We start from the raw sequence: 11,529 nt of genomic DNA on the forward strand, positions 1-11,529 counted from the left end.
GGCAAGCCACCGCACCTGTTAGGTCTTTGGAAATTGGTTGTACTCCTCTGGAGAAAATGCCTCTAAAAGCACAATTCTCTCTTTTTACAAGGAATTAATTTAAAAATATATAAAAAAAATAAAAAGGACACAACACATTTGAAAAGATGAACAGAACTTTAACCACGGGCAGGTAGGTTTCGACCCATATTTCTGAACCTAAGTACCCTGGATGTCTAGCTGGGTCACCTCGAAGAGGGCCGCGGACGGTCATCAGTAGAAACTAGACATCCCTATCTTCCTAAAGTAAACTTTGACCATGTGGGAAACTCTTTCAGCAAGACAAAAATGAAAATATATAATACAGGCGAATTTGACCGTATTTGCTCAGCAGGGAGTCTTGCGGCGGTCCCGCGTACTCTACTTTATTCAGAAATAAGAAATATCGTGTAGCAAAACTGTATGCAAATGACGGTATATTTGGAGACGCGTAAATTTTCCAATCGGAATTTGGCAAGTACCCACTTCCAATTCGTTCCATTGAAGCGATTATCATAACTGAATAGCTTTAAACTGACTCTAACACACCACATCTTGCATTGCTTTACCATATGCATAGAGTTTTCCTCTACAAAGATAGGAAATAATTAGACAAGATTCATTATATCTTATTTCATAATTTACTCTTGATTTATGTCACTAAGGCAGCGTTTACATGGAGCCCGTAATGAGTTCAAACCGGTTTGACTTTCACCCCGGTTTGAAATAGCCCTTCTGTTTACATGAACAATTTCGGTACGGCTTGGCGAAGTAATAAAATTCGTCAAATCTTTTTTCTAGTTCCAGTCTTTTCCGCGCGTATTTTTAGGATTATTTTCAAGATGGCGACGAGCAAGACATATGCTATGAAAAACTTCTCTATGCTTATATCATTTTTTTTAAGTTCGCTGGGTTCATTGGTTGCTGTGTTTACGAGAAATGTTGAATATCTACTATCACTTCGTAGGCAACAGCAACGACATCTGTTTAATGCTGTGGAAGATCACAATGCTGTGCTAAGAAAAATGCAGAATTTAAAACATAGGTAGGTTGCTTTTTGCTTCCCTGTCCTGTGCTTTACTAGCTTAATATCCAGAAAGAAAAATTATTGTCTTTACGACTGAAGTTTTTTTTATTTAGGGTAAACAAAAGACGAAAAAGAAGAAGATGGATCAACCCAGGACGTACTGATCTTTGGTGGCAAAATTTATACTCTGGAGCGTTGCTGGAACAGGAATGGTGTCAGAACTTAAGAATGGACTACCCTACATTTATGAATTTAGTTGATAAAATCCGTGTAGAAGTTGAACCGGCACACAATTCATTTCGAATAGACACTCTTTCTGCTGAGAAAAGAACAATGAATGTGCCTTTGGACGGTTAAAAGCAAGATGGAGAATTTTAAATCGATGTCTCGATGTTGAATTGGATTTTGCAATGAATCTCATTTACTCTTGTTTTGTTCTTCACAATTATTGTGAAATAAATAAAGTTGATGTGCATCCTGACTTGCTCCAAGTACAAATGATGAACGAAGAACGATGTCAAAATTGTGAACATCATAACCAAGTTTATCGGCTATACACGTACAACTCACATCGAGGAAAAGCTGTCAGAGATTCTGTGATGGAATACTTGCATGATAAAATGGAAAATTAAACTATGAACATTTGTTTTTAACTTGTATTATATTGTATTTTTTATAGATAGAAATATTTGTGAACAACCGTCTTTTTAACTTGTATTATATTGTATTTTTTATAGATATTTTAGTCACTAAATGATGTTTTATTTTTTATTGTATCCAAACACTCACAAATATTGATGCAATGTTTTTTCTGACCAGGTGTTTTTAAAATGTGCTTTAAATGGCTTAAGCTTGAAGGCCTCTCTCTGCGGTTTGCTACATGTCGCACTTTGCAACGTCATTTTTGTTACTATTTCCAGTCTTCTTGTTTTTACGCGACCCGTTGAAAAAAGGCAAAGAAATTGCTCTTATTGACGTAAAAACAGACATAATTAAGTTGCAAACATTTTTTTGTATTCGCCAAATTAATTACTCGCCAAAATTTAGTCACTTAAGGTATATTATAAAGCTTAAAAAGTTGGCTAACAAGTCCTTTCGTTCTCAAGATATTCACATTTAAAGATATGATGTCATATTTAAGTAATAGAAAATTTTGACATTTTTAGTCATCAGCAATTTTTGTTAAGACATGTGCATTCAAACTTTATCAATGCATAGACATTATTGTCGCTTCCGCCAAATTAAAGAAACAGTAAATCTAATTTCAAAAAAGTCCACAAGGTTGTTTGGGATTAACACATAAAAATCGAATTGTTTAAATTTTTTTTAAATATATATATAAAGCTTTTTCTACAAATATATACAAAGATAATATAATAACTATGAAAAAGTCTAAATAATAAAAATAATGTTTTAAAATATATATATAAAGTTTTTTCAACATTTTTTTAAAAAATATATCAAGCTTTTTATACAAATATGTACAAAAAATATTACAAAAAATATATACAATAACTAAAGTCTATTTTTCTTCAGTTCTCCTTGGTGTTTGAGGTGGAGACATAAACGGTTGTTGATATTGTGGTGCGTGATGACCTTGATTGTAATAAGGATATGGAGGATGAGGAGCTGGTTGTGCTTGGGATTGTAAAAATGCATTGGCCAAAAGTCCTAGGCCGTCCTTTATTCCATTTCCAATAGAATTTATTGATTCGGTCATTGCTTTTATTGCCTGCTCTGTCCCTTCCAGTGATTTTCGCAACAATTCAGTGTTTTGACGTTTTATCTCTAGCTCTTCCCGTGTTAAGTCAACACCATATCTCGTTGATGCGCAGATAATTTTTTTTGCATGTTTTTATATTTTCCTTTATCCTCCGGTATTACATGTGCTTCCTCTGGTGCTTCACGTCCCTCCTCCGGTATCACAGGTGCTTCCGACTCCTCATCGATGATTGTCTTCTTCAATATTCAGTGAAACTTTACCTTGCGGTATAGCTGTCACTGAAGGACAACCACCCCAAATTTCCTTCAAAATGTTGTAATGTTCAGCAACAAGTCTTCCCGAACCAGAACGAGTACCTTTATCTACAGCATGTTTGTACCCACGTCTCAGTTCTCTAATTTTGTTTTTTATGCGGGCGTACCCTTCTTTTTTTGATTTATCCAACTGCTCAACTCGTTTTTTGTATTCCATATTTGTTTCGGTCTCTTCTTTTGCTGGAATTGATTCGGGGCCAAAATCAGAGACCGGGTACATTCTACTCATCATGGACCTTAAATCTCCATACATTTTAATGAAATCAGCCTCAAAGTCAAGCCCCTCAAATGTTTTTGAACTCTTATACTCATTTAGGTTGAGTAAAAGAGATTCGACCATCTCACTACTCCATGTCCATCTTCTGGTGGAAACGTCTGCTTGCTTTCTTTTTTGTCCAGCAATATTTTTTCTGTGCTGTGGTTGTGGTGGTGGTGGTGGCTCATCCGGAAAATCGTCATGAATATCTCTGATATTGATTGTTTCTAACTGATTTTCTGAATGGCTGTAAAAATTTGAAACATCACTCTCTAGATCCTCTGACATCGTCGCTGAGGAAACTGATTTTTTGCTAAAAACAAGATGAAAAATACGAATAGGTAACTTGCTCCACTTGTACAACAAATCAAAAATATGATAACTAATCAGTAAGGCTCACCTTAAGCCTAATCTTCGTTTCTTGAAGTTGTTTGAATTTAAAAATGACGAAGAACACGAAGCACTTGCGTTGTTGTTGTCCATTTCGAAAAGAAAGACAGCCAGCATGCGGCAACAAGATTTATCAAATTCGCGCATGTGTATAATATAATTGACGCATGCGTAGATACATCGATACAGCCAAACCGGTCCGCGGTTCTGTTTACATGAGCTTTTCAAACCGGTTTTAAATCTCAAACCTATTTCTCACTCCGTAGTTAATTTCAAACCGGTTTGACTTTGAGTACGGGTGTACTCATGTAAACGCTATTAGAAACTTGACCGTCAACCGTATTGAAAATCGCAGCCGTAGTGAAATCTCAAACCAGTTTGAACTCACTACGGGCTCCATGTAAACGCTGCCTAATGCATTTTGAGGCGCGAAAGCTTACAGCGTGAAAGCTTCTTTCAGTGTTCGATTGCCAGAAATTCACCACACATTGGTTGATAAATAGCTTTGACTAACAGAATCCAAATTAACAAAATGCATGGCATATTTGTATATTTTTCATCATTATTATGTTCGTGTATTGTCTATTTTCAAGGTTAGTAGTAGTAGTAATATATTTCGTGAGAGATCATATAGATATAAAGTACTACATATGGAAATAACCTAAAAAAAGGCTTTCGAGCCATATGTACACTGTATGTAAACTCAACATTCATGATTACAATAATTCAGTTTTCCGCACACACACAAAAAAACTCGTTTAAATATATAACTATGTCTGGTAATAAATATATATAAATATTCGGTGATATGATAATAATATATTAATAGACTGTCTATATATCCGTAGGCGACCACGTGGCTAATGCGAAAAAATGGGTTAAAGGATAGTGTATTGACGGTTGAGTAAATTTGTGCAAAAAAAAGAAAAGAATATCTTGTAAAAAAGTAGAGGGGGAAGGGGGTTAGCGCGGGCGGAAGGGAAAACAAAAGAGCAATAAGATTGCGGTAAAGTTAGTAAACAAAAGAAAGTAAAACTACTAGTACAAAATATAATACAGTATTTACAGGTGTTAAGAATTTAGATGAAAGTTAGGGATGTTTAAATGTCAGCTATTATTGAGTTCAACTTTTCCGAGAATGTTGCTTTAGAGTAGTTACAGATTGTTAAACAGTATTCATTCCAATTTTTACAAGCTAATCTTGGTAGAGGAAATAGTTTACCATCAATATGGGGGAGAAACATACCTCTGCTTGCTGCCTGTCTAGTATGATGGTTATGAACAGTGCTAGATTGTTTAAAAAGTTTGTTTATGTTACTTGGTAGCATATTATTTTGGAAGTTATACATCAATTTACATGATTCCGTAATGTAAATGTGTTTAAGATTTTGTAGATTTTTAATTTTTATAATTTTATTAATGACTTTATGAACCTTAGCGATTTGGACGTTAAGTTTGTCAAGTTTGGTATATGGAGATCCCCAGGCAAGGTTACAGTATAATAAATAAGATTGCACGAAGCTGGCATATACATTAACGATGCTTGATGCTGGTATTAAATGTTTGACTTTATGCAATACGCCGATACCTTGTGATGTTTTGATTTTTACCTGTGTTACCTGTTCTTCCCAGTTTAGCTTGTCATCAATGTGTATACCTAGATACTTGACAACCTGTTTTTGTTCGATTTTAGAGCCCATGATTTTAATTAAAGGTGATTCTTCATCTTGTTTGTTCCTGAAATAGAGAAAATTTGATTTTTTAACATTGAGACTAAGAGCATTTGATATCAGCCATTCACTGATGTTGTTGAGTTCGTGATTTATGTCCTTAACAAGAAGATCTTTGTTTTTTCGTTTTAGGAATAAGCAAGTATCATCTGCAAACTGGGTGACCTCCAAGACCTTGGATGCATTGCTAATATCATTGATGTATAATACAAAAAGTAGGGGCCCAAGTATGGAACCTTGGGGCACCCCACATTGTATGCTTAGTGGTGGAGATAAACTATTCAGAATGGAGACACTTTGCTTTCTATCTGTCAGATAGGATGCGAACCATTTATTTTGTATACCTCGGATGCCATAATGATGAAGTTTTCTTAGAAGGATGGTGTGATCTACAGTATCAAATGCCTTTGCTAGGTCAAGAAATACACAACTGGAAGGTGTTTTGTTTTTCAAGGCTTGAGAGACTTTATTTATAACTTCAAGAATAGCATGATTTGTAGACTTGTGCTTTTGAAAGCCATATTGGGCGGTGTTAATAATATTAAAACAATCTAGGAATGATACCAGCCTGGTATGCATTAGTCTTTCTATAATTTTGTCAAAGATTGGCAAAATGGAAATAGGCCTGTAATTTTTCGCCTCATATCTGTCACCACTTTTGAAGAGGGGAAGTACCTTTGCCAATTTTAGCTTGTCTGGAAATATACCACTTGAAAAGGACTCATTGACAATTTTACACAGAGGATTAGCTATTATTTCATCAACATCTTTTAAAATTTTTATTGGAAAGTGATAGATGTCAATGGCTTTTTTATCATCAAGTGACATTATGGTGCTAGTCATCTCTTCATGTGTGACTGCATTACAGAAAAAACTGTCACTTACAGGATTTGTCAAAAAATGTGTAAAATGTTCCTTGGACTTTGGAAGTATTTTTACTAAATTTGGTGCAACATTCACATAGTATTGATTGACAGCTGATGCTATGTCACATGGTTTTGTTAGAGTTTTACCATTTTGAATTATTGTTGTAGGATGGGCACTAGTTTTCTTCTTTCCCAGTATTTGATTTATTCCATCCCAGTGTTTTTTTATGTTATTTTTGTGTTGCTCAAAGAATCTTTTGAAATAATAATACTTAGCGTTCCTTATTGTGTGATTGACTTTGTTCCTCAGGACTTTGTATTGATGTAATATTTCTATGTTTTTGTATTGAATATATTCTTTATAAAGTATTTGTTTTTCTTTAATTAAATCTAATATGTGATTACTTACCCATGGTTTTCTCAGTTGTTTGTGATCCTTTTTCTTGGTTTTCCTGAATGGTGCATGTTTATCTAGTACTTTGTTCAAGGTGTCATGAAAAAAGTCATACATGTCATTGACATTGTCAAAATTATTCAGTTTTTTGTTGATGTTTTCTGTCCGAAGATCATCTTTGAAAAGATCCAAATTGAATTTTGAAAAATCTCTTTTAACCGTTTTAAGATTATTCCTATCTAATGATTTTAGATCTATAATTATGAAATTAGGGAGATGGTCTGTCACAGAATTGAGAATGTTTCCACTAGTGCATATATCAGTGATGTCATTGTAAAATATGTTGTCAATCAAAGTGTATTTACCTTTTTCACTAAGCCTTGTTGGTTGCGTTATATGTGGAAGAAATGAGAAGTTCAACATAAAGTCTAGGAAGGTGTTTGTTTCAGAGTGATTATTGTAGTCAAGAAGGTTTATGTTGAAGTCTCCCATTATAATTTGTTTCTTATTCTCTTTTCTTGTTTTTTTAAAGATTTCTTCAAAATTGTTTTTAAATATGTCTATAAATTTTCCTGTCGGATGTCTATATGTAAGTACCTACTAGGATGTTCTCATTGTGAACATTCAGTATCTCTATAAATAAAATTTGGAACTCTTCATGTTCAGTACAAAAAGAGGTAGAAAGATCTTGTCTTACCTTGTAGTTGAGATTTTCTTTTATATACAGCCCACACCCTGAGTTTCTAGTAGTACCACAACAATATTCGTATACATGATAACCAGGTAGTGATTCAGGTTGTATTGTTGATCCATTCTGTTGCCAAGTTTCAGAAAGTCCAATGATGTCAAATTTATGATCTAAAAGGTCAACTAGGTTGCACAAATTATTAATGTTTTTAGCAAAGGATCTTATGTTTGTATGCAGTATTGACAAGTTGTTTGAATTCATGTTGGCTTTCATACTAGGTTTGTGGAATTCATGAGTAGTATAGTATTTGAAGTTGTGGACAGATGGTACAGATGAGTTCCCAGAAATAGGATTATCGATTGTCAATTCTGTTAGGTTTAAAAGGTTGTCAAACTGGTTGGTGTGATTAATATTTAATTTACTTTGACAACGACAGTTTAACAAGGAGTTATAGGTGAAGTTGGTTAGTTCATCGTTAGTTATTTCTTTAAACGGAAGTGAACTACAATCATCACATGACCACAATTTTAAGTTTAACTTTTTTTTATTTTTATATGTTATATTAGCACATCTTTGGTGTATATAATGTTTACCAAGGCTACAGAAAATTAATGGACTTTTAATAACTTTGAGACAGAGACAGGTTTTATTAAGGTTAGGTGGTGGTATGCTGTTATTAGAACTCAGAGTAGAAAGTAAAGAGGTATTTGTTTGTAGTTGAAATGGAAGAAAATTGTTCAGACATGGATTACAGTACCAATTGCTCTCACATTTAGATAAAATTGTGAGAGTTTTCTTTGTGAGTTTTAAACAGGACCTATGGAGCCATGTGTTACACAGATTACAGTATATACAGTCAGTCAGAGCAGTTTTGTGACAAATATTACAGATTAAATTTTCTACTGGTAAATAGGTTTCAGAGTCCATTTATTTATACGTACTATAGTGTTCATTCATTGATTTGATCATTTTGTTGGTTCTGGTACGAGGAGGTCAATGAAACGACTTACTGGATTGGCTTATTAGTCGTCACAATACCAGTTGTGTTTTTTTGTTAGTAGGAAGATGGAGTGGTTTCTTGTGACCCAGTTAGAGCCCGCGCTCTACTAGAAAACTTCCGGCAACATCCCACAGCCTGCACAGTGTGCAATCTTCTTAATTTCCCTCACATGGCTTGGGTTAAGCCTGGGCTATGGTAACATTCACTCCCCATGCTAAATCGCCGTCAAGAGGCACCGAACCCCGGTCTCCCGCACAGCATACGAGAGCTATAACATTTAATCTACTGCGCCACAACGCCGTAAACTTTTCTGATGTATGTATGAAATCCTCATGTTGTATTTGGATTGCAAGAACTTCAAGTGAATGGAATCAAGACTTTTCTCCATTTCCTCCACACCAACGTGCTTGATTCTTAAATGCCAAAAACAAAAACCTGGCCACAGAAACAAAACGAACTTACTGTAAGAGCAACCCGTCTGAAAAGCCTTTCCCAGATTTGCCTACCCACAACACTGCATCAATAACTCTAGGTAATACGTGCTATACCATTTCTATTTTTGCAAGCATTAAGTATTCTCCTCACTCACAATGTGAATCTGTGTCCTCTTATGTTGCTTTTTACTTCATCATATATCGTGTAAGTATTTTCTTTTCAAAAACAGAAAACAATTGTGTCAATTATTTTTTACCTCTTATTTTTACAAAACAAAAATGAAGAGTTCAGCTCACTCTTCCTGGCAACTTAAAAGTTAGCAAGGGGGCTGTCTTTGGATGTAACGACCCCACTTATTACCCCAGTTCAGTAAGGTTCCCAAGTTCACTAACTTGCCCTGCAGGCTTGACAACCCTGGTGTCCTTAGTCAAAATATGTACAGTCTGGTCCTGTCATGACAACCTGCTGTGTAAGGCTGAGTGTTGGGGCCCTGAAACACATGTGGAAAGCTTACCTGTGCGCTAGTGTCACAAGTTCTGGCGCACAGGAAGGTTTTTATTGAATTCTTTTTTATGTTATGTATTTTTGAGATAACATTTTTTCTATTTGTGTTTGTTCTGTAACCAGTCTGTTAATGTTGTTAGCTTTGTCTTATGTTGTATCGTCTGTGATTGAAGGATTGTTTTTTCTCTTTAAGATTTTCTCAGAGAATAGTTATAGGTCCAAGTGGGGCAGTACTCATGCTTGTAATAAGCAAGAAAGTGTATGCAGCAAAAAATATTGATTCCACTTCTTCCAAAAAGCTAAAAACCTGACTTATTCTGCTTCCTCATCTTTACCTTTATTAAACAAGTAGAACTGCAATAATTGTGCTACTCGTTTTATCAGGTACAGGCCAATCGCGCTGTAAGAATGTACTATTATGGTAGAAGTGTCCATCTCCCAAATTCTACTGCATTGGTAGTATTTGATTGGCCTATTTCTACCTATATAGTAGAAGCCGCAAAACTACTTAGTAGTTATTACTTTGAATCCCCGGACCAAGCCGTTCGAAGTTGTTTCATACTTTGCAGGGAACTTGTGTATGTATACCTGTTCTGAACAATGAAATTGGCAACATTTAGAGCCTGGAGAAAATGTTTTGGGCAACAGCGAATAGCGCTAATACTTCAAGCGAACCTCCAAGCCCCCCCCCCCCTTGCTCAGTCTGCGCTGTGATACCTGCAGCGGAGGAAAAGCCGTTCCCGGATCGAATGATAGCACGGTATACTGTTGATGGAGATAAAGCAAAATCACTGCCAGTGATTTGTTCCGTGATGATTTGGTCGAGAGAGACTGCTTTAATTTTTCTAATAAGAATTTGATACTAGCTTTTTAATTTTAGGGGAACGGTCAATTAGGAAACTTCACAATCAGATGCAAAAGGAAAGAGAAGTCATTCCCAGTAAACAAGCCCGGCCATACTGTACAAGCTGTCTGGGTAGTCCATGGGCCTGAATATGTATTACATTTTATTGCGAAAGAGTAGTTTTTTTTAAAAGAAATTGTTTTTATCGTTAGTATATTACTATTCTATGAAAGGATCACTTCAAAATGTATCGGATTTATTTCTCAATCCCGAAGTTGTTTTGCGCCAGGTGCGCCACAAGCCAAAATTCAACACACGTTGCATACACACTACATTCCCGATATATTCCCGACATAATCCCGATATAATATGTATTTGATTATACGATAGGCAATAATCTCATCAACACATTTTTAATACATGATAGGTGCATTTTTCTGATTATCACATACGATGGATTTGATCACCCTGGCCCTTTTTCCCTTTTATAAACTTTTTTGAGAATCGGATTTCGATTGGATTCGCCGGCCTCGAAGTAAAACTTGCTGATGTCATCGAGATTTCCCGTATCCCAGTGTACAGCGACCATCGTGTAATTTTCGTTTCCCTGATTTAATACGATGGTCCTCGAACAAAGCTTGGGTATAAAAGGTTATCAAAATACTTAAAAAGTTCTTGTTTAGTCTGATTAGCTAAGGGGAGCCATATGTCTTCGACCTTCCATCAAAAGTCGTTGTGATGCGGTCCGAGCGATGAGAAAAGTTTCCCATGAGTAGGCTATAGTAAATCCAGGCTAGACTGACAGTCAAGCTGTCTGTTAAGCCTGTCTAGCCTAACTAGCTGACTAATAGTAGCTTTCTATCAGCTCGGCCATGTTTTCTTCTCGATGGTGGTTGATGAAAGAAAGAGAACACTGACTTTCCATGATCCTTTTTGTTTGGCTTTTACTCCTACTTCTTCCTCTCTGATGCTGATGGTACAGTCCCTCGCTCTTGCTCGCTCAGTTCACCATGTCTCTTTTGTGTTGAAAATAGTGATGTGGGCAGGGAATTGTTTTGTGTTATGGTTGAACCACCAGTTTGACCTTCCACGCCAACATTTCTTTTTGCGTTTTATAGTATAAATTGACTAGATTTCTTGCACATGGTGGCTGAGGAAACCTCTCTACAAGTGGGCCAAATGGGTTTTTTTTCTTTGTTCTATTCAATCGAAAAATTTTGAAATTTCACCAAAAAACCCCTAATATTCTGCTACTAGACTAATTGCTCTATTTAAAGCAGTTAGCAGGCTAGCTAATCCCTGGCTAGTCCCTAGCTACTTGAAGGTGTAGGTAGTGCTCT

General features: G+C 35.7%; 2 protein-coding genes across 2 annotated transcripts; one reads left to right on the top strand and one right to left on the bottom strand.

Moving 5' to 3' along the window:
- The first annotated feature begins 684 nt into the window (after positions 1 to 684).
- Positions 685 to 1,799, top strand: LOC130648489 (uncharacterized). Its single transcript, XM_057454543.1, has 2 exons — positions 685 to 1,063; positions 1,159 to 1,799. The coding sequence occupies exons 1-2, from the start codon at positions 762 to 764 to the stop codon at positions 1,400 to 1,402; spliced, it is 546 nt and encodes a 181-aa protein (XP_057310526.1). The 5' UTR covers positions 685 to 761; the 3' UTR covers positions 1,403 to 1,799.
- A 628-nt stretch (positions 1,800 to 2,427) lies between these two features.
- Positions 2,428 to 3,861, bottom strand: LOC130648478 (uncharacterized). Its single transcript, XM_057454533.1, has 2 exons — positions 3,739 to 3,861; positions 2,428 to 3,651 (listed from the first exon to the last, which is right to left on the bottom strand). The coding sequence occupies exons 1-2, from the start codon at positions 3,843 to 3,845 to the stop codon at positions 2,988 to 2,990; spliced, it is 771 nt and encodes a 256-aa protein (XP_057310516.1). The 5' UTR covers positions 3,846 to 3,861; the 3' UTR covers positions 2,428 to 2,987.
- Positions 3,862 to 11,529: the final 7,668 nt, after the last annotated feature.

Source organism: Hydractinia symbiolongicarpus, chromosome 1 (assembly GCF_029227915.1).
Source record: "Hydractinia symbiolongicarpus strain clone_291-10 chromosome 1, HSymV2.1, whole genome shotgun sequence".
In the NCBI taxonomy this organism is placed as follows: Eukaryota; Metazoa; Cnidaria; class Hydrozoa; order Anthoathecata; family Hydractiniidae; genus Hydractinia; species Hydractinia symbiolongicarpus.